The sequence below is a fragment of the Chanodichthys erythropterus genome, chromosome 8 (assembly GCF_024489055.1).
Source record: "Chanodichthys erythropterus isolate Z2021 chromosome 8, ASM2448905v1, whole genome shotgun sequence".
NCBI lineage: Eukaryota > Metazoa > Chordata > Actinopteri > Cypriniformes > Xenocyprididae > Chanodichthys > Chanodichthys erythropterus.
The window spans coordinates 28,293,994-28,317,333 of NC_090228.1; the positions used below are offsets into that span (position 1 = coordinate 28,293,994).

The window sequence follows — 23,340 nt, forward strand, 5'->3', positions numbered from 1 at the left end:
ACTTAATTATAATTTCCTATCATAATTATAATATTTTAAACAAAATTAACATTCTTTAAGTATCTGCAGGCATGAAGACTGTCATCAAAACAAAGCTCCAAAGATATATTCCAAAGGAATATTTTATTACCTTTTCGAAATAATCAATTAAACTGTTGCAATTTGAGGAGCGTGTACTAATATTTTCAGTTCCATTCACTTGCGCGTTCTCTCAAGGACACGCCCACAATAGGAGGATATCATGAATATTCGCGTAAGCGCCACCCAGTGGAACAGAATATTTCAGGAACCGAATATATTGTAACACCGGCTCGTTCGCAAACGACCCATCACTGCTGTCAGATGCGCACATGCTGTGTCACGGTGAGGGTCTGAACTTCAGAACTTCAAGAAAAGTAAGTTTATTTCTCATGTTCAAGTAGTGAAAGTGAAAGTGAGATGTGAAGGCGTAACCCATACTCTGAATGTGTCCTCTGCGTTTAACCCATCCGGTTAGAGCACACACATTATGAGTACACACACACACGCACGCGCGCGCGCGCCTGAGTGATTTCAGCCTGTCCTAGAATATCTAAGGCAGATGCGCAACAGATCGGAAACCTCGTGACGCGGGGTTGGTTCCACTGCGGCTATAAGATTAATATGCTCTTTTCTCAAATGTCGCTTCTTACCTTTTCTGTTTTGTCTGCTTTACAAGTTACGGTTGTATAATCTATAAAGAAATTAATTTCTGCTTGTTTGTAGTTTACATCCACTCATTTTTACCGGCGGGTGGTTTTAATCCCGAGCTGTCAGCCAGTATAGGCTGCACAGCTGCTCGTATCACCGTATGACTAACATTATTTATATCATTTATTCATAAAAAAACTGAACTCCCAATATATGCTTCTATGCGGGATATAAAGTCGTGAGAGAGACATAATATTGTCGCCAAAACCGTTCAATCATTTTCATGACATTTAATTCGTAAAAAGACTTTGATTCCCGAGCTGGTTCTGAGGCTCGACTATCTGTCACTGTTATCCGGCGTGTCGCCATTTCACCACAACCTATAAGTATGTTTTATTCTTTGGTGATGTGTTTTCCATTTATAATTTCTATATAGCTAATAGTTTTTTTTTAAAACATGTTGTAGCAAAGACGTAAACAAATACAGTTAGTATTGCTAATTCAAACTTATTCGACAAACATCTTTTTAAACCACCAGAGAACTTCGGATGTGGATGTTTGTTGGAGTTTATGTGATCACTGTAAATTATTCTTTGAATAACGCTTTTATGTAGTGTTTACCCACATGTTCGTTTGACTACAGGCACGATAAACTTCTGTGTTCTGTGTAAACTGTAATAAACCATGATTAGTCTTCGTAATTGACTCATAGTTCTGGCAACAGATATTTGGCTGCACTCGTTCTATAAAGACAAACATTATGCTTCTACAGGTCCGTAGCCAGCCTATTGAAAGGGGGGGGTTCTTTTTTTCAAAAAGTGGACCTTTTTGCAGTTTTTCTCCTCCTTTTGTATTTAATTATGAGGTTCAAATACTTCATTTTGGTGACCTGTTATGCACTAATTTGTGCTGGATTAGCTTGTCTGCTGGTATCTTAATGAGCACGCTTTTTGATGCACCTAAAATATTTACTGCATTGTTGTCAAATTGCTTCCTCATGTACCACCTTTGTCAGTCCATACACAGTTCATAAGTTTAAAGACCACAGTAATATATATCCAGTGTTTCCCACAGGATTTTGTGAGACTGTGGTGGGCGTACATCGGTTCCTCTAGGGGGGTTCGGGGGCATGCCCCCCCCCCCGGAGGAAAATTGTGTATATTTTAAATTTACATGCATAAATCTGGTGCATTCTGAGAACAAAATTAAGTGACTAGATCAATGAAAAAATTTGTTCTCTTGTAAACAATTTTGTGCTATAAAAGTAAGTTATTTATTGGTGATGGTAGGGCAATAATTTAGCCCTACATCTAAAGCCTGCATCTGTATTTGTGGAGCTAATGACCATGGTCACTCTTTGATTTGTTAACCAATCCAGAATGCAAACACACCACTTCATTATAGATAAAAATAACAAATGACTAAAAATATATAATCATAAGCTGACCAATAAATAAATAAGTAAACTAGGTGAGTATATAATTCAGCAGCAAAAAGTATTCTAGACTAATTCTTTGGAAAGAAAAAACAACAACAACAACAACAACAAAAACTTTGCACAGTAATTTTATAAATCCAAATGTTAATAAAAAGTTTAAAATGACTATTTGTATTCTTACGAAATGGAAAATCCCTGTGTATATCTGACTGCATCTAACAGTTTATTAATCATATGTTTCTTCTCACTTTTTTAAATTCCAGTTATTGTGCGTGTGACACGAATTCATAGTCCTTGTGTTGTGCGATCTAACAGACATCCTGTAGACAGAATGATGACATCGTTCAGAAACAGCAATAAACTCCAGCAAGATAAAGTCATTTTATGCAAATCCACAGCTCTTTATCTACATATCAAGTAACCGCAGTAAAGATAGTTTGCGGTTTGATATTCAGATTTCCTTTGGTTATAAATAAGCAGTGCGCTGTCATAGACATGCAAATAATACTGAATATCGTTCTCCATGATTTGTGAATTAAGGTGACACTGTCCTTTGGGCCGAAATCAGTTTTTTTTTTAATTCACAAATCATGGAGAATGATATTCGGTATTATTTGCATGTCTATGACAGCGCACTGCTTATTTATAACCAAAAGAAATCTGAATAGTAAACCGCAATTTCAGATGAATTTGAATATATAGCACGAAAACTTAATTGCTTCTAGTCTACTTATTTTGCTCTATGATTCCCACTTTTGCCATATAAAAGAGCGCAATCAGATGGTAATTTAAAGCGACCTAATTTCCGTTTCATTTTGAGACTGGCGGGACAAATTATAATGTGGTGGGCGGCCACATGATAGTCAATGTATGGGAAACACCAGGGCGCAGGAGACATTTTCAAGGTTGTACGGAACGCGGGAAATGAAGTATACCCGGGCCTTAACCGCTCTAAATTGTAATGGACTGGAGCTCACATTCACATCGGGAACACGGGAGCACCGCGATGTGACCGCAAAAAGCACTTACTTTCACGATCAAAGTGCACGCCACTGATAAGCATTGTAAATTAAGTATTACAGTATACACATACCAATTAAACACACAGATCTCCTCTCGTGCGTCCACCACTATGAGGCAATATCACTTTCGTTTCTATTTCAGATACCTCTTTTATAGATGCCATCAATGATTTTGCCTTTCAAGATGTAATCACTGAAATCAAAACAGTCCATAAACCTTAAATCCTCACGAAAACTTAAGTCAAGCCAGCTCGCCTGAGAGATCAGCCTCCTTACCTTAAAGTGTGAAATTTCTCTCTTTCTAAATGGACGGTTTGGCTTGATTGACAAACAATAACGTTCGGGCATGATTTATATACCATCAACCCGTCCTAAAACGTTAGCACGCTTTGATCGATGGTTTGGAGATCGTGTGTTTCTCCGTTCGAGAGCGCATTTCCTGTTCACATCCGCGACAAAACAGCTGATTATTTCCGAACGGATCGCTTACAGAAACGTGAAAATGGTCTCATTTGAAAGAAAATATCCTAAGCTAAAAGATGATATAGTGTGACTAATTGAAGCAGCCCTTATCAAAAGTGCGGGGGTCGACTTCTATCTTTTCAAAACTGCGGGGGTCCTGACCCCCCTGTCCCCCATGCCAACGGCGCCCCTGGGAAACACTGTATATATATATATATATATATATATATATATATATATATATATATATATATAAAACCCCTCCCCCCCATCATTCAGAGGCGATGCTTCTTCACCATTGCTTTGAAAAGTGTATTGCGAGAACTCTCTGAACTGCACGCGCGGCGCGCACACACGTCCAGCTACAAATGTAGGCTATCATATTAATTTGAAACAGCAACCCAGAATATTTGTCACAAGCATTGATTAAAAAATATGATGAGAAAAAAAAAAGAAAAAAAAAAGCGACTTAAATCTGGACCTTTGGTAGTGAGGGGGGGGGTTCATTCGAACCACCCGAACCCCCCCTGCCTACGGGCATGTTCTATACAGTCAGTAGTGATCAGATCCGCCGCATGCGCGTGAAGAGAGAACGGTGAGACAGTGAAATGAGCTGTGACGCACTGATGAAAAATGCGTTGATATTTCGGGTAGTTTATAGTGTCAAAGTTATGTTTAGACCCGTGACGCATTACAGACGCATGAAGTTGTTTTCAAGCCTCCATTCTCGTTAACGAGTTTGTTATAGATCATGACGCAACAAGTTTTCCGTTGTGTATGTGTGTGCGTGAAGCTGAAAAAGGCCTACTAGCGGTTAACAAGTGATTCGCTGTAGGAGCTGAATACCCTCGTGTTTTCTTTGTTTAAATACAGTTTTTGTTTCATTTGTTCAAACGAACTTGAAACAGTGAACGCTGCTACTGAATCGTGTGAAAAAGGTTTGTTGAGTCGTCGGATAGGGCCGTGTGTTGTTCGTCTTCTCAATACGCCTCCATCAGCTGGGATTGTGGCCTCGTCAGATCAAGCTGCTGTCGTCAGGATCGCGGGTACAATCGCTGTGGGTTATTGAGTGAAGAGACATTACCCTGCCATCCGTTGGACACCATTCAACACCTCGTCCACGAACTAAGAGTGGTGATTACCCAGCAAACATTCGGACGTCTACTGACCGTTGAAAAGACGTCCGTCCAACACGTCCCGTCATGGTTGAAAAATAGTTCCAAAATGAAAGTTGAACCGACGTCTTTGACGTCTTCTGGAAGTGAACTGCACGTCTTTTCTGCACGTCCATAGACGTCTAAATGCGTCGTCTTCTGGACGTGTAAATGCGTCGTCTTCTGGACGTCTAAATGTGTCGTCTTCTGGACGTCTAAGTGTGTCGTCTTCTGGACGTCTAAATGTGTCGTCTTCTGGACGTCTAAATGTGTCGTCTTCTGGACGTGCAAATGTGTTGCTGCATATTTTAAGTGTATATATAAGCCTTATTATAAAATAATCACACACCCATTGTGTAACATCGTGAAAGGCAATTAATTATGTCTTGAGGTTTAACTTGACAAAAGGTCATCACAAATAACACATTATTTGTAGACATAAGCAAAAAAGAAGCATGTTCTGATTTAGCACAATTTATTTTTTGGAACGGTTTCTGTTAACCAAATTAAAACAAGTACAAAATCCTGAATTATATAAAGGGATAGTTCTCCCAAAAATGAAAATTCTGTCATTTACTCACCCTCATGTTTCAAACCTCTATACCTTTCTATGTTCTGTTGATCACAAATATATTTGGAAGAATGTTTGTAACCAAGCAGATCTCACAACCCATTAACTACCATTATAGAAAAAAAATATATTATGATAGTTAAGGCGGCGAGATCTGCTTAGTTACATTCTTCCAAATATCTTTGTGATCAAACGAAATTAGAAAGTTATACAGGTTTGAAACATGAGGTTGAGAAAATGAACATTTTCATTTTTGGGTGAACTATCCCTCAAACACATTACAGTGGTTTGGCTCATTGTTTATATCCTCCACCCCCAGCTCTTCCTGGAGCGTGCTTGAGGTGTTCCCCCATTGCTGCATCTATTTCAGAGTCTGTTGTGTTTGGGCTCCACCTCTTCACAGCATCTAAGGGGAGAGAATATATTTATTTTTAAAATAATTAAAATGAAAAATTTGAGTTAAATGACATGCACTTATTTTCAAAATATCTTTATGGTGTACAGCTAACATAAAAAAAAAAAAAAAAACTTGGAACAAGATGAATTAATCATGAATGAAACATCAAAAAAATGCTAATCAACATGGATTACATTTTATTTTATTGTATAAAACATATTCTGCTTTAAATGGGTGTTAGATTAGTTGGTGGAAAACAGCTTTTGTCCCCTCTCCATCTTCAATACCACTGTGGTGCCCTTGAGAAAGACCCTTAACTTGGTATGTGACTGTGAGAAAGTGAACATGAACATTTCTGATAAAGAGAGGTGAGCTGTGATGTCCCCTGAATAGATAAAGCATACCAATAAAATTCTCATCAATTTACAATGAACAATGCTTTTTTTTTATATAGACGCATTCCCCAACTTACCTTAAATAATGTCATATAAAGGTGTGGCTTTAAATGGCTTTTTCCCAAGCTGGCCGCCACCCCTCATATTAAATTTGGACATGAGAGCATTTGTCATCATTCTGTGAAAGAAATTTAAGATTACTTCACCTTAGAAAAATAACCAAAAATGGTCAATAAATCACAATTAACAGTAAGATGCAGTGTAGCAATTGCATGCAATGTTAAAACATACACTTTCACAACTACTCATCTATCATGTAACAAGTGCTATGCACTATATCCTCATCCATAGGTTTTGGTGACAAGTAATGAATATCATATATTGCTTACACTGAAATTATGTTTTGATTTCTTGTTTTCAGTCTGGCTGACTGTCTGAGCCAGTACAGACACATTAAAACTTCTGAACAAGTGATGTGTGACAGATTAAATCCTGACTTGAAGTAATATAAATGGCTGGGTTAATTATGGTGGTAATCAAGATATATTTTTTGGAAATATTATATGGGACTACACAATTCGAGGGAAATACATACCTGTTCATAACTTTGTTCACACAGTCGCGAACAGAATATCCACCAACTCTGGACAGTTGCTGGACCTAAATGTGAAAACAATTGAAATAATGCTCAAGAAAGATACATGGAACTATATACACATACAAATACATATATACATATTCTTTATGTCAAAACTTACACAGATAAACTTGACATCAACATCTTTGATGGATTCTTCAAAGAGTTTTAGGTCACTCTCTGAATCCATCTTCTTTAGAGATGTTGTAGACCTGCCAGGGTCCAGAATGCCAACTATTTGCTTAAGTTGATCTTTCAAATCGAACAACATTGAAAAGACCTTCCTTTGAAATTCTGAAAGAAAAATTAGAGTAATATAACAACTGGACACCTGAATAATTAAAAATTCTTCATTATGACACTTGCAGTCACAATTTGAGTTCATGCAGAGCATAACATTTTACAAATTTTTTGGACACTTTTTCCCAGTTTTGTTTTCCTGCTGATTTCCGGTAAAAATAAGGTAGTGAAAACAGAAGTGCAAGGCTGAATTTAAAGTGAACAAAAACACTTATTGTCATTCAATACTTGGTTTAAACTGGCCATTGTTTTAAAACCACCACATATAATATTTCTTACTTGTGGTTGACATGGGGTAGGCACTCTTTGAGGGTCTGGTACCACCTATTGAAAAAAAAAAAAAAAAAAAAATGAAAAAGAAAATAAATAAAACATTGTAAAATGTTAACTCAATTGTGGATAGGACAACCCCATGGCTGGAGCTAACTCCTCGATGCAGCTGTCAAGAGGCAAAACATTAAGAATTGCTGTTATTATTTTTTCCAGACCACTGTGTAGAAGATGTGATTCAAAGCTGAATTTATCATAATTACTACAGTAATAAGAGTCACAAGATCCTTCACAAATCATTCTGATATTCCGAATTAATGTTCAAGAAACATGTATTATCACTATAAGTGTTGAAAACAGTTGTGTACAATTTTATCAGGATTATTTGATGAGTATAGAGTTCAAGAGAACAGCATTTATCTGAAATATAAAGCTTTTGCAACTTTGATCACAGGAATAAATGACATTATACTATTTTAAAAATAAAAAATAGTTATTGACATAAAGAAAATATTCACAATATTATAGTTTTATTATTATTTATTTATTTATTTTTAAATGCAGCCTTAATGAGCATAGACTTATTTAAAAAAAAACCAATTAGTACAGTTTCAAAACTTTTGACTGGTAGTGTATATTGAGCTGTGTTGTCACTAAGGTGGACTGGGTTAAAAATAAGATGACTAAAGTTCTCACGTACACTGGGGTGCCCTCTGGGACTGGGGTGTCCTCTGGGACTGGGGTGTCCTCTGCGATTGGGGCGCCCATGAAGAATTTGGGACAGGAGACAATACTGAATACACATTACAAACAAAAGGTGTGAAAAATAATACAAATTTATTTAAGGTAAAAAATGTCACATTAATTGTTGAACACTGTAAGTGTACGATTAATTAAAAATCCTCTTTATGTGGATGAAATTAAACAAGAAAACAATACTATGCCTCTTTCGGTTGCCCCAGATGGCCTGGAGAACGAATCATAAATTCTCCGTCTGGCAGATGGCTGTTCGTTATGTGAACCTGAGAGACAAATTGAACATGAAATGTAACTTCATTTAGTACAATAAACTTTACAAAAGTTTTTTTTTTATTATTATCATTAAAACAGTTAATTTTATGAAAGTGTAAATATTAACAGTAAATCACTTCACTGTATAATACCACATTAGTTATGAAATCATCTGGCTGTACTTTTAGGTAATTCTTGTTGAACAATGACAGATATTATAAGCTCTGTATTTGTAACTATTAACTTCAGAGAATTTAGTGATTCAGAGAAATGTATGTTTATACGCTAAGCTGTGTTATCACTAAGGTAGAATCCATTTAGAATAAGATGTGTAACGTTCTCACATAGTCAAATTTATTTATTTTATTTATATAGCGCTTTTACAATTGGTAATTGTTTCAAAGCAGCTTTACATATTAGAAGCACAGAAAAAAAGGGAAGTGGTTAAAACTGTACAAACAAGCGTGGTAATATGTAACATATACAAGATGGTGCTACATTAAGCCAATGTCGGCTGACTTCCAGGGGTGGAAAAAACCCCCTAGGAGAAAAACCCAGCGTGCTAGCACTGGGAAAAAAGTCCTAGGAGGGAAAAAACCCCTTGGAAGATATATATATGTAAATGTATATGGAGATCAAAATCTGAATTGTACATTTTATTATAGAGATTAAAAATCGATTATATATAAATATTATATATCGATTATATATAAATACATACAGTGGGATGCCCTCTGGGACTGGGACTGGGGTGCCCTCTGGGACTGGGGTGCCCTCTGGTACTGCGGTGTCCTCTGGTACTGCGGTGTCCTCTGGGACTGGGGTGCCCTCTGGGACTGCGGTGTCCTCTGGGACTGCGGTGTCCTCTGGGACTGGGGTGTCCTCTGGGACTGGGGTGCCCTCTGGGACTGGGACTGGGGTGCCCTCTGGGACTGGGACTGGGGTGCCCTCTGGGACTGGGGTGCCCTCTGGTACTGCGGTGTCCTCTGGTACTGCGGTGTCCTCTGGTACTGCGGTGTCCTCTGGGACTGCGGTGCCCTCTGGGACTGCGGTGCCCTCTGGTACTGCGGTGTCCTCTGGTACTGCGGTGTCCTCTGGGACTGCGGTGCCCTCTGGTACTGCGGTGTCCTCTGGTACTGCGGTGTCCTCTGGGACTGCGGTGCCCTCTGGTACTGCGGTGTCCTCTGGTACTGCGGTGTCCTCTGGTACTGCGGTGCCCTCTGGTACTGCGGTGTCCTCTGGGACTGCGGTGTCCTCTGGTACTGCGGTGCCCTCTGGTACTGCGGTGCCCTCTGGTACTGCGGTGTCCTCTGGTACTGCGGTGTCCTCTGGGACTGCGGTGTCCTCTGGGACTGGGGTGTCCTCTGGGACTGCGGTGTCCTCTGGTACTGCGGTGCCCTCTGGTACTGCGGTGTCCTCTGGGACTGCGGTGCCCTCTTGGACTGCGGTGCCCTCTGGGACTGCGGTGTCCTCTGGTACTGCGGTGTCCTCTGGTACTGCGGTGTCCTCTGGGACTGCGGTGCCCTCTGGGACTGGGGTGTCCTCTGGGACTGGGGTGCCCTCTGGTACTGCGGTGTCCTCTGGTACTGCGGTGTCCTCTGGTACTGCGGTGTCCTCTGGTACTGCGGTGCCCTCTGGTACTGCGGTGTCCTCTGGGACTGGGGTGTCCTCTGGGACTGGGGTGCCCTCTGGGACTGCGGTGTCCTCTGGTACTGCGGTGTCCTCTGGGACTGCGGTGCCCTCTGGGACTGGGGTGCCCTCTGGTACTGCGGTGTCCTCTGGTACTGCGGTGTCCTCTGGGACTGCGGTGCCCTCTGGGACTGCGGTGCCCTCTGGGACTGCGGTGCCCTCTTGGACTGCGGTGCCCTCTGGTACTGCGGTGCCCTCTGGTACTGCGGTGCCCTCTGGTACTGCGGTGTCCTCTGGGACTGCGGTGCCCTCTGGGACTGGGGTGCTCTCTGGGACTGGGGCGTCAATCCAGAATTTGGGACTGTAGACAATACTACATAAACATTAAAAACAAAAAGGTGTGAAAAATGATAAGTCATTTAGGGTCAGAAAGGACACATTAATGAATCAATAACAGCATAACTGTACGATTACCAAAAAAAAAATCATCTTTAGGTGTATGACATTAAACAAGAAAACAATACTATGCCTCTTTCAGTTGTCCACGGTGGCCTGTAGAACGTTTCCTGATTTCTGGAAGATGGCTGTTCATTATGTGACCCTGCAAGACCAATTATACCTTGCATGTAATTTCATTAAGTACAATAAACATACACATGCACAATGTAATTTATTTTAAAAAAAGTTCGTAGTTGTCTAAAATATTAAAATAAATCACTTTTTAAATCAATGTTTTTGAATATTATGTTGATATTCAGGCAAAACCTGGACTCATGGAATACATTTTTACCTCTAAATGAGAATGACATATTAAAGGCAAAAGTGACGCATTTTTTAGCCAAGCAATGTGTTTGTATAGTGTGGGAATGCACTCAGGGATGCACCCAAATAATAACAGACAGCATCAGTAGCACTTACGTCTCATGGTGTCATTGATTATTCTAGGGTATAGTTCAATAACACCATCTTGATACTGATGTTTATTGTCATGAAGTGTGCTATCACCTGTGTGAACAAAACACACCAAAATAATTTATATACATTTTTGAGTTTCATATCAAAATATATAAAAGTCATTATTGAAAGCATGATTCTTTTTGTAGTATTAAGCAAAGCAGTCACAAACATACAACTTAACGTAGGGTAGACAAAGACAGGGGTCGGGCACGTCTCATCCAAGTGTGTTGGACACAAAAGTTGATCTTTAGCACAAACGAGGAGATATGAAAAATTAGAACATTAAAAAAAACTGTAGACTGTTTAAGGCATATCTATACATAATTCATTTCTACAGTTTACCATACCTTCTTTTTTTTTATTGTTTGTAGAATTTGCAACATCTTTATTTGGTTTGTGTTGACCTTTCAAATGGATATGAAATGAAATTGTAATTAATGATATTAACCCCCCAAATAACAACTTCAATTTGTTTACGTGTATTTTCAAATTGAGGCATTTACCTGGCATGGGTTTTGGATGTTTGTATTTTGGAGGAGGATCTGGATAGGACACAGTCCTTTTAACAGCTTGTTTGTTTTTATTTGGATTAGACTCTGTTTTTCCTTTGTACAAAACAAAAGCAAAGTAAATCAATCAAACAATTATGCTGAACTTTTAATACAAAACAGTATTTAAACATTTTACATGTGCAATAACTAGGCAATAAAATCATTGTAATTCCATGGCAAATAAATATTTCCTCCGAAAGTTCCATTTTCAAGGGCTATAATTTAAAATTCTACAAAGGGAATATTTATGATAAGGCTAAAGACACACAATAACATAAAAATCGGCAACTCACGTTTTTTGGCTGGCAGAAGACTTTGACTAAGCTGGGTTAACTCAATGTCAGTCATGTCACTGTCGTTTTCAAGGTCCAAGTCTAAATTTAAAAACAAATAAATTTGTGTGAAAGTTTTAGGTTCACATATGAAAGACTGCATTAACAAATGATGATCTAATGCCATTTTGAAGCACCAAATAATAACGTACCATTAACAAAGTCATTGAAGATTTTCCTCTTTCGAGTTCTTTTTGCTTTGCCACGATTGTCCATTACCTAAAAGATAAAACAACAGGACAGAGTTTAACTTTCAGGACACTAAATTCCGTACATTTATTCCAACATTGGAAAAGCAATTGGACATATATTTGCATCAATCATGCTAGTAATTGTATATACACAAAAGAATGTTAATTGTTGTATTAATTACACCCAAGTCAGATCATGCTGACCACCGTTAACCAAAAGATTAGAACCATCAGGTGCATTTAATGTTTTCGCTAATTAGTGTGTTAGGTGCCTTTCCAAATCTTATGGAAGAAACAGTTAAAATATTATTAAAAATAAATAAATAATTATTACCAAGTCTAGTCATTCTGGTTTGTGCAACAGAGGCAATATAGCATAACCCTGTTTGTAAGGAAGACACACAGCCTTTTTGTAGATGCTTTCTCTATTTGTCAGTATTCGCTTTGGCATTGTAAAGTCACTGCTGACAAACATAATGTTAAAGAGCTTTGAGTCACATGGCTTTTCAAAGAGACTGTCACAGTCAGTTTCCCTCAACACATCCATCCTTAGTGTTCCATCGCTTCGTTTCTCTTGAATAAATCCCACTGCATTATCCATAAGGAACACACAGTTGTCAGGCATCTTTGCGGTTAGCTTTGTTGTACTTTGGGATCGTCTGGCATGTTTTTCTGTACATTGTCTTTCAGCAAGTCTTTTTGTGACTTGCACTAGCGGTTGTTTGCCACTTCTCACCATTTTTTTGATAACCTGTAAGTGGTTCTCAAACGGAAAACATGATATTTCGTTCAAAGAGCTGTGGAAGTTTGCAGCATCATCTGACAAGTGTTTGATGGAATGAATGTTGTATGTTGGAAAGGTGGGTCCATAAAAATCCACAGAGCTATCCACAAAATGCTCCAGAATGTTGTGTGCATATCCTAGATAGGACTCTCTCTTCTCATCTGATTCATCCAAAAGAATGCTCATGCCAACACTCAGACAAAGAAAGTGGTGGTACTGGTCATTAGGAAGCACATCCTTCAAGATTACTGGTCCTGTGTAGAGCATGAATTGACGTAGCTCAGTAGCTTTCCACCTGTCCAAGTCTTCCATGCTTCTTGGCTGCCTTGAAAACTCTGCAGGCAAAGCTTGTTTCAACTTACTAATGTTCATTTGTACCTGCTCTCTCTGAGCCTTACTCAGTCGACAGATAACTGGCCCACGCCACAAGTATGTCAGCAGCCTTTTCATGGCTCCAAGACATACTAGGTGCATGTAGTCAAGGGGGAACTGTTTCACACACAAAATACCAGCTCTAACAAGAGGTGATATTTGTTTTTGATGGTCAGGGTATCCAGCTCGGTTGAATACCTCATCTGTTCTTCCTTCAAAAGTACCCTTCATCAAGTAAACTACCCTCCTTTCGATCATTTGTGCTACTGCAACACATCGCTCACATCCATGCAGACTATTGTGACTTTTTATACATTTTAGAAATGACCTGGCTTGTGCATCACAGATGATCGCCTTCACTGTAACTGTGTGAACCACATTCTGGAATGAAACTCCATTTTGGATGAGCTGTTGCAACTCCTCTAAGAAATCTTGTAAAAACTCCTCAACAGGGTCAGGCTTGCTGGACCCATAATACAGAGCTACAATAAATGGCTGACAGTTCGGAATTTGACCAAGAATGGGCCAGAAACACATTTGACTTGATTTAAACAATGGCACGCCATCCACATTGAAGCACAGTTCAACTTGCCCTTGCAGTGTCTCTTTTGAAATGTGTTCAAGAAGGTAACGGTCAATACCATAATAAATATAATGTCCATTGCATTTATTATGAACTGGCACTCCTTGTGGAGTATCAAGAAGGCTTCTAGCATCCTTGGGAAGTCTATGGCCATGGCGTCTGAGCACACAAAGAAGCTCATTTAGTGCCTTGTGGGTCTGGTTTGTAGCAGTAGCCCAACTAGCCAAGTCTACGTGGAGGGAAGGTGTTTCATCAGTTGAATGTGAAGTCTCATCCAACTGCTCAGACTCTGTCTCAGTAGAATCTGTGTCATAATTGTGTTCTTCATCAGTATCACCCCTAATGGACACTGCTTCTGTGCTGATGGAAGAACTACTGCACTCCATAGAATGTAATTCATTATATGTTGATCCCTCCGCTAGTGGACTGCCCTCCCCGGCCAAGGCTGGCTCCACTGGCCCCTCGGATTCAGAGCTGCTATCATGTTCCACTAAGGCATCAACCCTTGCCCTTCGTCGTCTCCACATCTTTTGGTACTCAGAGGACATGATTAGCAATTCTAAAATTACAAAATATTTTAAAGCAGTTACTGAAAACATACATGTTCGAATCCAGCTAACGTTAAACATTTCAATCTCTTTCAGATAATGTACTTTCTGAAAGAAACTCTCAAAAGGCTACATTAATAATTTACATGAATAACTTTGACTGTATTATTAAATATACTTTATACTGTGGTGTACCATGTATAAATTCAAAATAATTTTTAGCCTACTAAAGGATTAATACACTTTTAAATACACTTTTCCTGATAAATTTACTCACCCCCATATCATCCAAGATGTTCATGTCTTTCTTTGGTCAGTCGAAAAGAAATGAAGGGTTTTGAGGAAAACATTCCAGGATTTTTCTCCTTATAGTGAACTTCAGTGGGTACCAAACAGGTACCAAACAGCTGAAGTTCAAAATTAGTTTCACTGCAGCTTCAAATTGTTCTACACGATCCCAGATGAGAAATAAGGGTCTTATCTAGCGAATCTACCGGTCATTTTCGATAAAAAATACAACCGTTTATGATTTATAAACAAAATATCGCCTTGAACGTACTTTCCGCTTCCGCATTCTTCATAACGCTTACGCTGAATGTCCTACACCTTCCCTATTCTACTTACGGAACGAACGCGGCGCAAGTTTAGTTTTTTTTTCCGTAAGTAGAATAGGGAAGGCGTAGAACATTCAGCGTAAGCGTTATGAAGAATGCGGAAGCGGAAAGTACGTTCAAGGCGATATTTTGTTTATAAATCATAAACGGTTGTATTTTTTATCGAAAATGACCGGTCTATTCGCTAGATTAGACCCTTATTACTCATCAGGGATCGTGTCGAACAATTTGAAGCTGTACTGAAACTAATTTTGAACTTCAGCTGTTTGGTACCCACTGAAGTTCACTATAAAGGAGAAAAATCCTGGAATGTTTTCCTCAAAAACCTTCATTTCTAAATTTATCAGGAAAAGTGTATTTAAAAGTGAACTAATCCTTAACATTAGCTAATTTTAGCCATACTCTGTGATTTTCTGTTGACCATGTGGGCATCATTTCTCTCGGTTCCTTTGTGTCAAACACGTAATGCACGTTAATCAAATAATACAAAATGTGCTTACCCAACAGTAGATTGTATATCGAACAAATATATACTGACACAACTCCCTCGTGCTCCTCTCGTGGTTGTATGATCTGAAGTTGAACTTCTGTGTGAAAACTTGATCAATATCGCGCGAGATAATCTTCTTCTCTCGAGTTGCATGCAAAAGGTGCATGTCCGCCACCTACTGGTCTGGAGTGTGAAACGTACATGGTTTAACTAAGAATGAATGAATGAATGAATTAAATACATAATTCAAATCTTCAAACTCTTTTCATCTTGTCTTTTTTAAATACTTAAACACTTCTCCATATACTCTTGATTGCATTACCCCATAAACTAAAAGTGTCTTCACATACTATTAACTCCCATCAGTTTCTTTTCTTTGTTTTTGGAATATCCCCAGATTTGTTACTATCTTTTGTTAATGCATGTTTTTTGCAGCACAGTTTTTGCAATTATGGTGATCGGATATATATCTGTTTTACATGTATATGCATACATTCCATGTTCAACGAATAGACCAACATAAAACAGATTGAAATAATGACTAAAAATCAGTTATTTAAACAAGATAAATTAAATATATTTACTTTGTATAGCCTACAAATCATGTATTTCATAAAGAAAATTCTTTTTTTCCCCTGCTAGTCTTGCTTGACGAGACGTGTAAACGACGTCAGTGGACGTGTTTTCACAACCGTGACTAGACGTGTAAACGACGTCAGTGGACGTCTATTCACAACCTCTTAAAACCCTCTTAAAAACTACTTGGTGCACTTTAATTAGTTATTGCAGTATTAACCAAGGTGTAATCACAGCTTTTGCACATTGAACAAGGATTTCACAGAGGGTCATGATGGACGTGTAATGCACGTGTAAAAGACGTCACCTAGTGACGTCCTCTCACAACCGATTTACAACAGGGTATATATTGAACTACACGCAGCTAAAAGTCAAAGTAACAATTATACATGCAACCCCCTTGAACTATAGACATGTACAAACATATCTGAATGCATTTTTAGGAAATGTTCTGTGTTACATATTTTTACCGATTTATGCCGTCCTACCGCGACTATTTTTGGCCGGGGACACGACGTCGCCGTCGGACCAATGTTTGCTGGGTAGGGCCGGGTGATAAAACGATAACGATATGTATCGCGACAGACACGTGATCGATATCAATAAAAAATGTGTTCGATAAAACGTTCAATATTTTTTATTCTTCGTCGGAAGAAAACAGAGGTTGCGAAGCAAGTTTGGTTGCATTAACAAAGGCACTCGCTCTCTGGTAACCTAGAAACGTAGGGAGTGACACGCTAGACAGATAAATTTACAACTATTACGCTATGTAAATACTGATTTACATTTGTTGGCAAACTTGGCATATGCGCCGATTAATGTTTCTGCCGGTGGGTGCCCACACTATAATGTTGCGCTTATGGCAACATTAAATCCTGGAGAGAAGACAATTCTAGATTCACGGCTGCACATGCAGAAGGACAAAAGTTTGAGCGCGCAGATGTGATATGTGAGCGAGAGCGCGTGCGCGTCCGCCTGTGAGTGGAGAGATTGCTCGCGCATTTGATGCGCGCTCGACATTTTTTAATATAATAACACCATAGAACCCGCATTAAATGAAATATTAACGTGACAAGAAAGTCGTGTCTGAATTTCGCAATTTTGTATTGGTTAAAACAAATGGAGAATATCTCATTTTTCTGTAGGTGCTCGACCATTTCCGTGTGTGGCGCTTGATCGCCGCCGTTCGTTAAAAATATTTAACATCAGGATGGATGATTACATGCTTTAAATCATCGATTTGGGCATCTTTGAGCAGCTCTTGAGGTTCTTATCCAGTATGTGAGATGAAATCCTTGCTGGTGTAGTTGTGTTTACCGACTTTGATGAGGCCTGCTCTTTGCGCTGTCCACTCAGTTGTCATCAGAGGAAAACCTCTCTCTATGATTGCGCTGGTTGGTTATTTTCACAGCTAGAATATGACGGCTGCACAAATTTATTTTTAAATGCTCACAGTTTTTATTATATTTCTTAATGTGGTATTGTAATTTCAGGGATGAAAAATATTACAGACATAAATGAAATGCGGGACACTACTTAAGTCTTGCGGGACAAAGCTTCTGATTTCGATGACCCTACTTTAGACTTATGTTTACATTTTAATTATTTGAGTTTTCTATGGTTGTTGACATTTCTGTCTTAATAACTGAGGGGATTATGATCAGAGGAAGGTTAAGTTTAAAATAAAAATGTTTCAATGTAATATATTTTTCTCCTGGTCCTTATTTTAAATGGGTCATAAAAAATATCAATAATTATCGATATCGACCGATATGAAACACTGATATCGTGATACAGTTTTCAGCCATATCAAACCATGCAAGCCCTAAATACAATATAACTAGATCTAAATCCGTAAGATATCACCCAGCTCTAAAAAGAAGATAAAGCACTAAGGCATAAGAAGCAAATGACTTTCTGTTTTATAAAAAAAACAACAATATTTATGTTCAAAATCTCAAAAACAGGAGGAATATTAGTGCTATTTGGCGAAAATAAAATGTAAAATGTTTAAAGGCTAGCTGTAACAGTCATAACAAACATATAATCAGTTTATAGACCTCAGCAGCAGTTTGAATTAGTAATAGGAAAAGTATTGTTTTAGGTTTTGATGCTTAACTTTGCAGATGGCAGTGGCGGCAGTGTCACAGATGGCAGTAAAGATATATAATGTTATGTGGAGTAACTGATTGCGTGTGCAAGAGAGATTTATTTTTTAGTTTATTTTTTTTTACCTCCAAGACTGAAATGATTGAGGGGTAAGAAACATGAGGCAAAACTGAATGAAGACAATTGACAGTTGTAATGTCATGATCATTACTGGGAGTGCCCTTGTCTGCCACTAGAGGGCACTCCAACCTGGATTTTTGGTTTTCATCACTTGCACTTCATTTCCCATAACACACTTCCTGGACTCTTTATCCTGTCATTGCACCCAGCTGTTCTGTGTTTGATGATTAGTGTCTGTCTATTTATACCCTGTTTGTTTCTGCTTTTGTTATTGAGGTTTCATTTTATGTTACTGGCGTATGTTTATTTTCCCTGTTTCTGTTATGGACTGTTCGATGGATTTATGGCCTTTGCTTGAACGACTATGATCTTGGATTTGTTTATTAAAAGCTGCACTTGGATCTACTTTCCAGTTTCTGTGTTTGTACGTGACATGTAAATAAAGTTACATATGATTCATTTGTGTTACTTTGTGTTTAACAAAAAACAATACTGCAAAAAAAATTGCTCTTGCAAATCATGTCATATTATCACCGCCCTCAGCCCTTAATGTTTCGGGCTCAGCCCCTGATGTGTTTAAATCCTAGAAATGCCCATGTCTGTAGCAATTTCACAGAAGGATTGTAATATTCTTTACATCTAATTTGCTCTATTTTCCTCTGTTTCAGACCACACACACATACCATCACCCTTTTTCCTGTTTATATTTATGCTATGCAATTGCTCACAGACGTGACCTGTACTTTTGTGGCCAACTTATTAAAGTTTTTTTTTTTATTTATTTTTTTTTCATGTAACTTCACCAGTTTTGCTGGGGCTTTGAAGGATGAGACTGCTGAAGTGAATCTACAGGATGGCGAAGTGTAAAACAGACTGCATCGAGAGGCCTCTGTCTCTGGCATTTGAAAAGCTTGGTGGTGTTGTTGGTAGATATCCATGTGTGTTTCTTTTATCAGCTATATGTGTAGCTGCTTCCCTTGGAGGTGGTTTCATCTTTCTTCAGGAGAGGAAGGCCAATGATATTGAAGACCAGTTCACACCTGTCAATGGACCTGCCAAGTTGGAAAGGGCGATTGTGGTGGAAAATTTCCCACAATCTGAAGAGTTTTCTCAGTTTCGGCTTGTGTCTGAAGGCACTTATGCCTCTTTGATCATCACAGGCTTGCATGGTGAAAATATATTAACTGAAGCTGCTTTTAATGACATTATAGAGCTAGACAGACGAGTGAAAAGTATGAAAGGAAACACTTTTGAAAACCTCTGTGCCAAAACAAAGGGAAGGTGCATGTCAAATGCAGTTTTAGACATTATAAATTACAATGCTACTGAAATAATTTCTTCAAACATAAAATATCCAATGAAAAATGGCATGTTTTTGGGAACAACCATCGGTGGTGTGGAGCTAAAGCCAAATAGCTCAGAGCTCACCAGTGCCAAAGCGGTCAGGCTTTTTTATTTCTTAGATGAGAAGAAGACAGAAGAAAACTCTGACTGGCTTGATGGCTTTCTAAAACTCCTCTCAAATGCTACAGAGCAGAAAACGGTAAGTAAAATACATTTTGTGAGTACAGATACACATACAGATACCTAATGACCAGGGTTTGACATTAACACCGACAGTGTGGGTGGATTTCAGCAGGGCTTCGTGTAACTCCTTCTAGCCACTTTGGCGGGTTGAATTTTATTCATAATATATTAATTTGTCAATTGCAGTCTTTTAAAAAGGCATTTGAAATAAAAAAAACTAATCCAACTTAGTGTTGTCAAAGATTTTTCAATAGATGTTGATGCTAAAATATTTGGAATGCTTCCAATACTCATTTCCCACAGAACAGACACATGATACCAGCTGCTCTGCATCTCTCCAACAGCGAGACGACACACAAACCCTTCTCCTGTCAAACCACACCATGTCCTGTCGTAATTTATAATAATTAGTTCTGCATTGTGAATCCACTCAATGAAACACATTTATGTATACAGTATTTATACGGAACATTGTTTTATTACTGTATTTCTTCTTCTTCTTCTTCTTCATTTCTACAGGTCCATGTGTCTTACTTTACATCAGTATCAAGACAGAAAGAGCTCGAGACCAATTCAGACTCCATCATCCCCCTCTTCTCTGTTACGTATAACCTGGCCATTACCATTTCAATTATGTCCTGTTCAAGGTATAAAGACTTAAAAATAATCACATTATCACATGTGTCTCTCACTAGCTATGTCATTTATCCCTCTTCTCCTTCCACAGGTTAGACAGTGTCAGGACGAAGGTGTGGGTGGCCACGTTCGGCGTCGTCTCCGCTGGTTTGGCCGTGTTGGCCAGCTTTGGACTGCTGCTGTTCTGCGGGATGCCGTTTGCCATGACCGTGGCCTCAGCCCCCTTTCTCATCCTTGGTAAGTTCATTCATTTCATCACCTAGTAGGTGTCTCACAGCTGAGGCTCACTGTCTCTGTTTTCCTCCAGGTATTGGTGTAGATGACATGTTCATTATGATCTCCTGCTGGCAGAAGACTGAAGTTAATAAAGCTGTTGAGGTTCGTTTAGCAGAAACGTATAAAGAGGCCGGCGTGTCCATCACTATCACCACGCTGACAGATGTTCTGGCTTTCTACATCGGCCTCATGACGCCCTTCCGCTCAGTCCAGTCTTTCTGCATGTACACCAGCACAGCTCTTCTCTTCTGCTACATCTTCAACATCACCTTCTTCGGCGCGTGTCTCGCACTAAACGGACGGAGAGAGAAAGGCAACAGGCACTGGCTGACCTGCATGAAAGTCCCAGAAGCCACTGGTGATGGTGGAGGTTGTTGTGTCGGTGGGGCGTATGATAAAATCACACAGAAGGAATTTGAAATGCCAGTGGATTCATTCTTTAAAAAGTATTACGGCCCTTTTCTGACGAGAGCGTGGGTTAAGACGCTTGTGTGTGTGATCTATGCCGGGTATTTGGCAGTGAGTGTCTATGGATGCTTCCAAATGCAGGAAGGTCTAGATCTGAAACATTTAGCAGCAGACGGCTCATATGTTGGTAGTTACTATGACAAAGAAGATGAATTCTTCTCTTCCTACGGTCCCAATGTCATGTTAGTTATAAAGGATGAAGAATTTCAGTACTGGAACCCAACTGCTCGCAAAAGTCTCGACTTGTGTTTGGAAAACTTTCAGAATCTGACAATGGCTCGTTCAGGCATTCCGCCTGTTTCTTGGCTGAGTGCATACATGCAGTTTGGACAGAGAGCAGGTGTCAATTTAGACGATGAAATGCGATTCAAAAGCTATTTAACTGCATTTCTTAATCAGTCTGGATTTAGTCGAGATGTTAATTTCACTAACAGTCAAATTCATGCATCACGAATGTTCATTCCGACTGTGAACATCCGCACAGCGATCGATGAGAAGAACATGCTGAATGCATTTAGAGATACCGCAGAAAAATGTGGGAAGTTGCAGACGCCCGTTGATTTGATAGTGTACCACGCTGCTTTTATCTATTTCGACCAGTATGCTGTCATCATCAGCAATACAATCCAAAACTTAGTGGTCGCTACATGTGCAATGTTAGTCATTTCACTCCTGTTGATCCCAAACCCTCTCTGCTCTCTCTGGGTGACTATTTCTATTGCATCTGTCATTGTGGGAGTGGCCGGATTCATGGCATTGTGGGATGTTAGTTTAGACTCCGTATCTATGATTAATCTTGTGATTTGTATCGGGTTTTCTGTCGACTTCTCTGCTCACATATGCTATGCTTTTGTGTCAAGTGAAAAATCCTCAGCGAATGAGAAAGCCACGGATGCCCTCACTAAACTGGGCTATCCCATCATTCAGGGGGCCGTGTCCACTATCGCAGGAGTGGTGGTGCTCTCGGCTGCCAAAAGCTACATCTTCAGGACCTTCTTCAAAATCATGTTCTTAGTCATTCTGTTTGGGGCCGTCCATGGCCTTGTGTTCATACCGGTGTTCCTGACCTTCCTCAGCACTTGTAGTAGCAGTCAAGAAAAAAACAAAACAAATCTTCCGACGCAAAACGACATGACTGCTTTTACTCACCATACACTTGTGAGCCAGAACGAGTCTGCTGATCCTGACTGTTACTTTTCTGAAAAAATTCACCTGTAGAATTTATTATTCAAGGTGAATTTCTCAATATACTGTTGTGCTCTAGTATTTTGTGTATTTAATCAAGTTTATCTTTTTATTTTCATCCTTGTTATCAGTATTATTTTCATCCTTGTTATCAGTATTATTTTCAATGCAGTTCTGTTTAATTTGCACATCTATACTAACACAACTTCACTTTTGTAATCCAGCTACGCTCAAGTACATTGATTAAACCACATTACTAAACACTGGGAATTTATGTTTGGAATTAAAAGAACAGCGTAACTGTCACTGAAGTGAAAGAGTGAGTAATTTATGACAGTATTTGCACGAATGCATAAACACCTCTGCCGCTTATATTCTCTGCTGTCTCTGCTTGTTGGCAGTGTAAGGGTAAATAAAAAACTGGTTCTTTATATTAGGACAGTGTTTTCTTTATTTAAAACACAATGTGTGTAAAGGTCTTGTGTGTTTGAGGAGAAAAGTATCTTTGTCTGGTATTTTCTGTCAGTCATTGCCAATACAGCCTGTGCGTAACACTTTGTCTTTTATAACAAGCTTTTAGTCAAATATATTAAATGACAGTAAAAACAAAGTGCCCACATATAGCTATAATAACCTTTGTGAACTGTAAGTTGATAACTTGCACTTACTGCCTTATACATCTAGAAATGTAAAACATTCACTGATAAAAAAACCTCCTAACTCCATTTGAGCTGATTTTGGTAAAATGTTAATAATATAACACACAAGTGTCTGACCATACATAAAGACACAATACTAACTTTGACAACAACGTTATGGAGTCAATTTAAAGCCATATATCGTTGCAAAAGAATAAAGTATAGGAAAATAAAGTATTGAGCAAAAAAAAAAAAAGTTGTTTTGCAAAAAAAAAGAATTGCAAAAGAAAAAAAAAGAATTGCAAAAATAAAGATATAATTAATTGCAAAAATCAATGATCCTATTTTATCTCTGCAACATGTTTTCCATGGTCACACCTACTAATGTCATGATTGATCACAGGAAGCAATAGCAAGTTAACATGTTT

General features: G+C 38.8%; 2 protein-coding genes across 7 annotated transcripts; one reads left to right on the plus strand and one right to left on the minus strand.

The window, feature by feature from the left end:
• The first annotated feature begins 267 nt into the window (after nt 1-267).
• On the plus strand, nt 268-23,015 carry LOC137024669 (patched domain-containing protein 3-like). Of its 4 annotated transcripts, none has more exons than XM_067392470.1 (6): nt 268-395; nt 18,989-19,725; nt 20,013-20,102; nt 20,229-20,356; nt 20,437-20,582; nt 20,653-23,015. In XM_067392470.1, exons 2-6 carry the CDS (start codon nt 19,036-19,038, stop codon nt 22,305-22,307), a joined length of 2,709 nt encoding a protein of 902 aa, XP_067248571.1. In that variant the 5' UTR covers nt 268-395; nt 18,989-19,035; the 3' UTR covers nt 22,308-23,015. The 4 variants fall into 4 exon arrangements, with proteins under 4 accessions (XP_067248571.1, XP_067248574.1, XP_067248575.1 ...); XM_067392473.1 differs by having other exon boundaries at nt 20,013-20,099; XM_067392471.1 differs by having other exon boundaries at nt 294-395; nt 18,851-19,725.
• Nucleotides 10,101-14,622, minus strand: LOC137023999 (uncharacterized). 3 transcript variants are annotated; one of them, XM_067391148.1, is made up of 3 exons: nt 11,948-14,622; nt 11,757-11,837; nt 11,492-11,517 (listed from the first exon to the last, which is right to left on the minus strand). In XM_067391148.1, exon 1 carries the CDS (start codon nt 14,352-14,354, stop codon nt 12,330-12,332), a length of 2,025 nt encoding a protein of 674 aa, XP_067247249.1. In that variant the 5' UTR covers nt 14,355-14,622; the 3' UTR covers nt 11,492-11,517; nt 11,757-11,837; nt 11,948-12,329. The 3 variants fall into 3 exon arrangements, with proteins under 3 accessions (XP_067247247.1, XP_067247248.1, XP_067247249.1); XM_067391146.1 differs by having other exon boundaries at nt 10,101-11,837; XM_067391147.1 differs by adding an exon at nt 10,101-11,316 and having other exon boundaries at nt 11,416-14,622.
• Nucleotides 23,016-23,340: the final 325 nt, after the last annotated feature.

What these genes read in the sequence shown, in the direction of transcription:
- LOC137023999 (XM_067391146.1), bottom strand. Translation starts at nt 14,354, where the DNA reads ATGTTTAACGTTAGCTGGATTCGAACATGTATGTTTTCAGTAACTGCT.
- LOC137024669 (XM_067392470.1), top strand. Translation starts at nt 19,036, where the DNA reads ATGGCGAAGTGTAAAACAGACTGCATCGAGAGGCCTCTGTCTCTGGCA. An exon ending in ATGCTACAGAGCAGAAAACG is followed by an intron (nt 19,726 to 20,012) that starts GTAAGTAAAATA and finishes CATTTCCCACAG; the next exon opens with AACAGACACATGATACCAGC. An exon ending in TCAATTATGTCCTGTTCAAG is followed by an intron (nt 20,357 to 20,436) that starts GTATAAAGACTT and finishes CTCCTTCCACAG; the next exon opens with GTTAGACAGTGTCAGGACGA.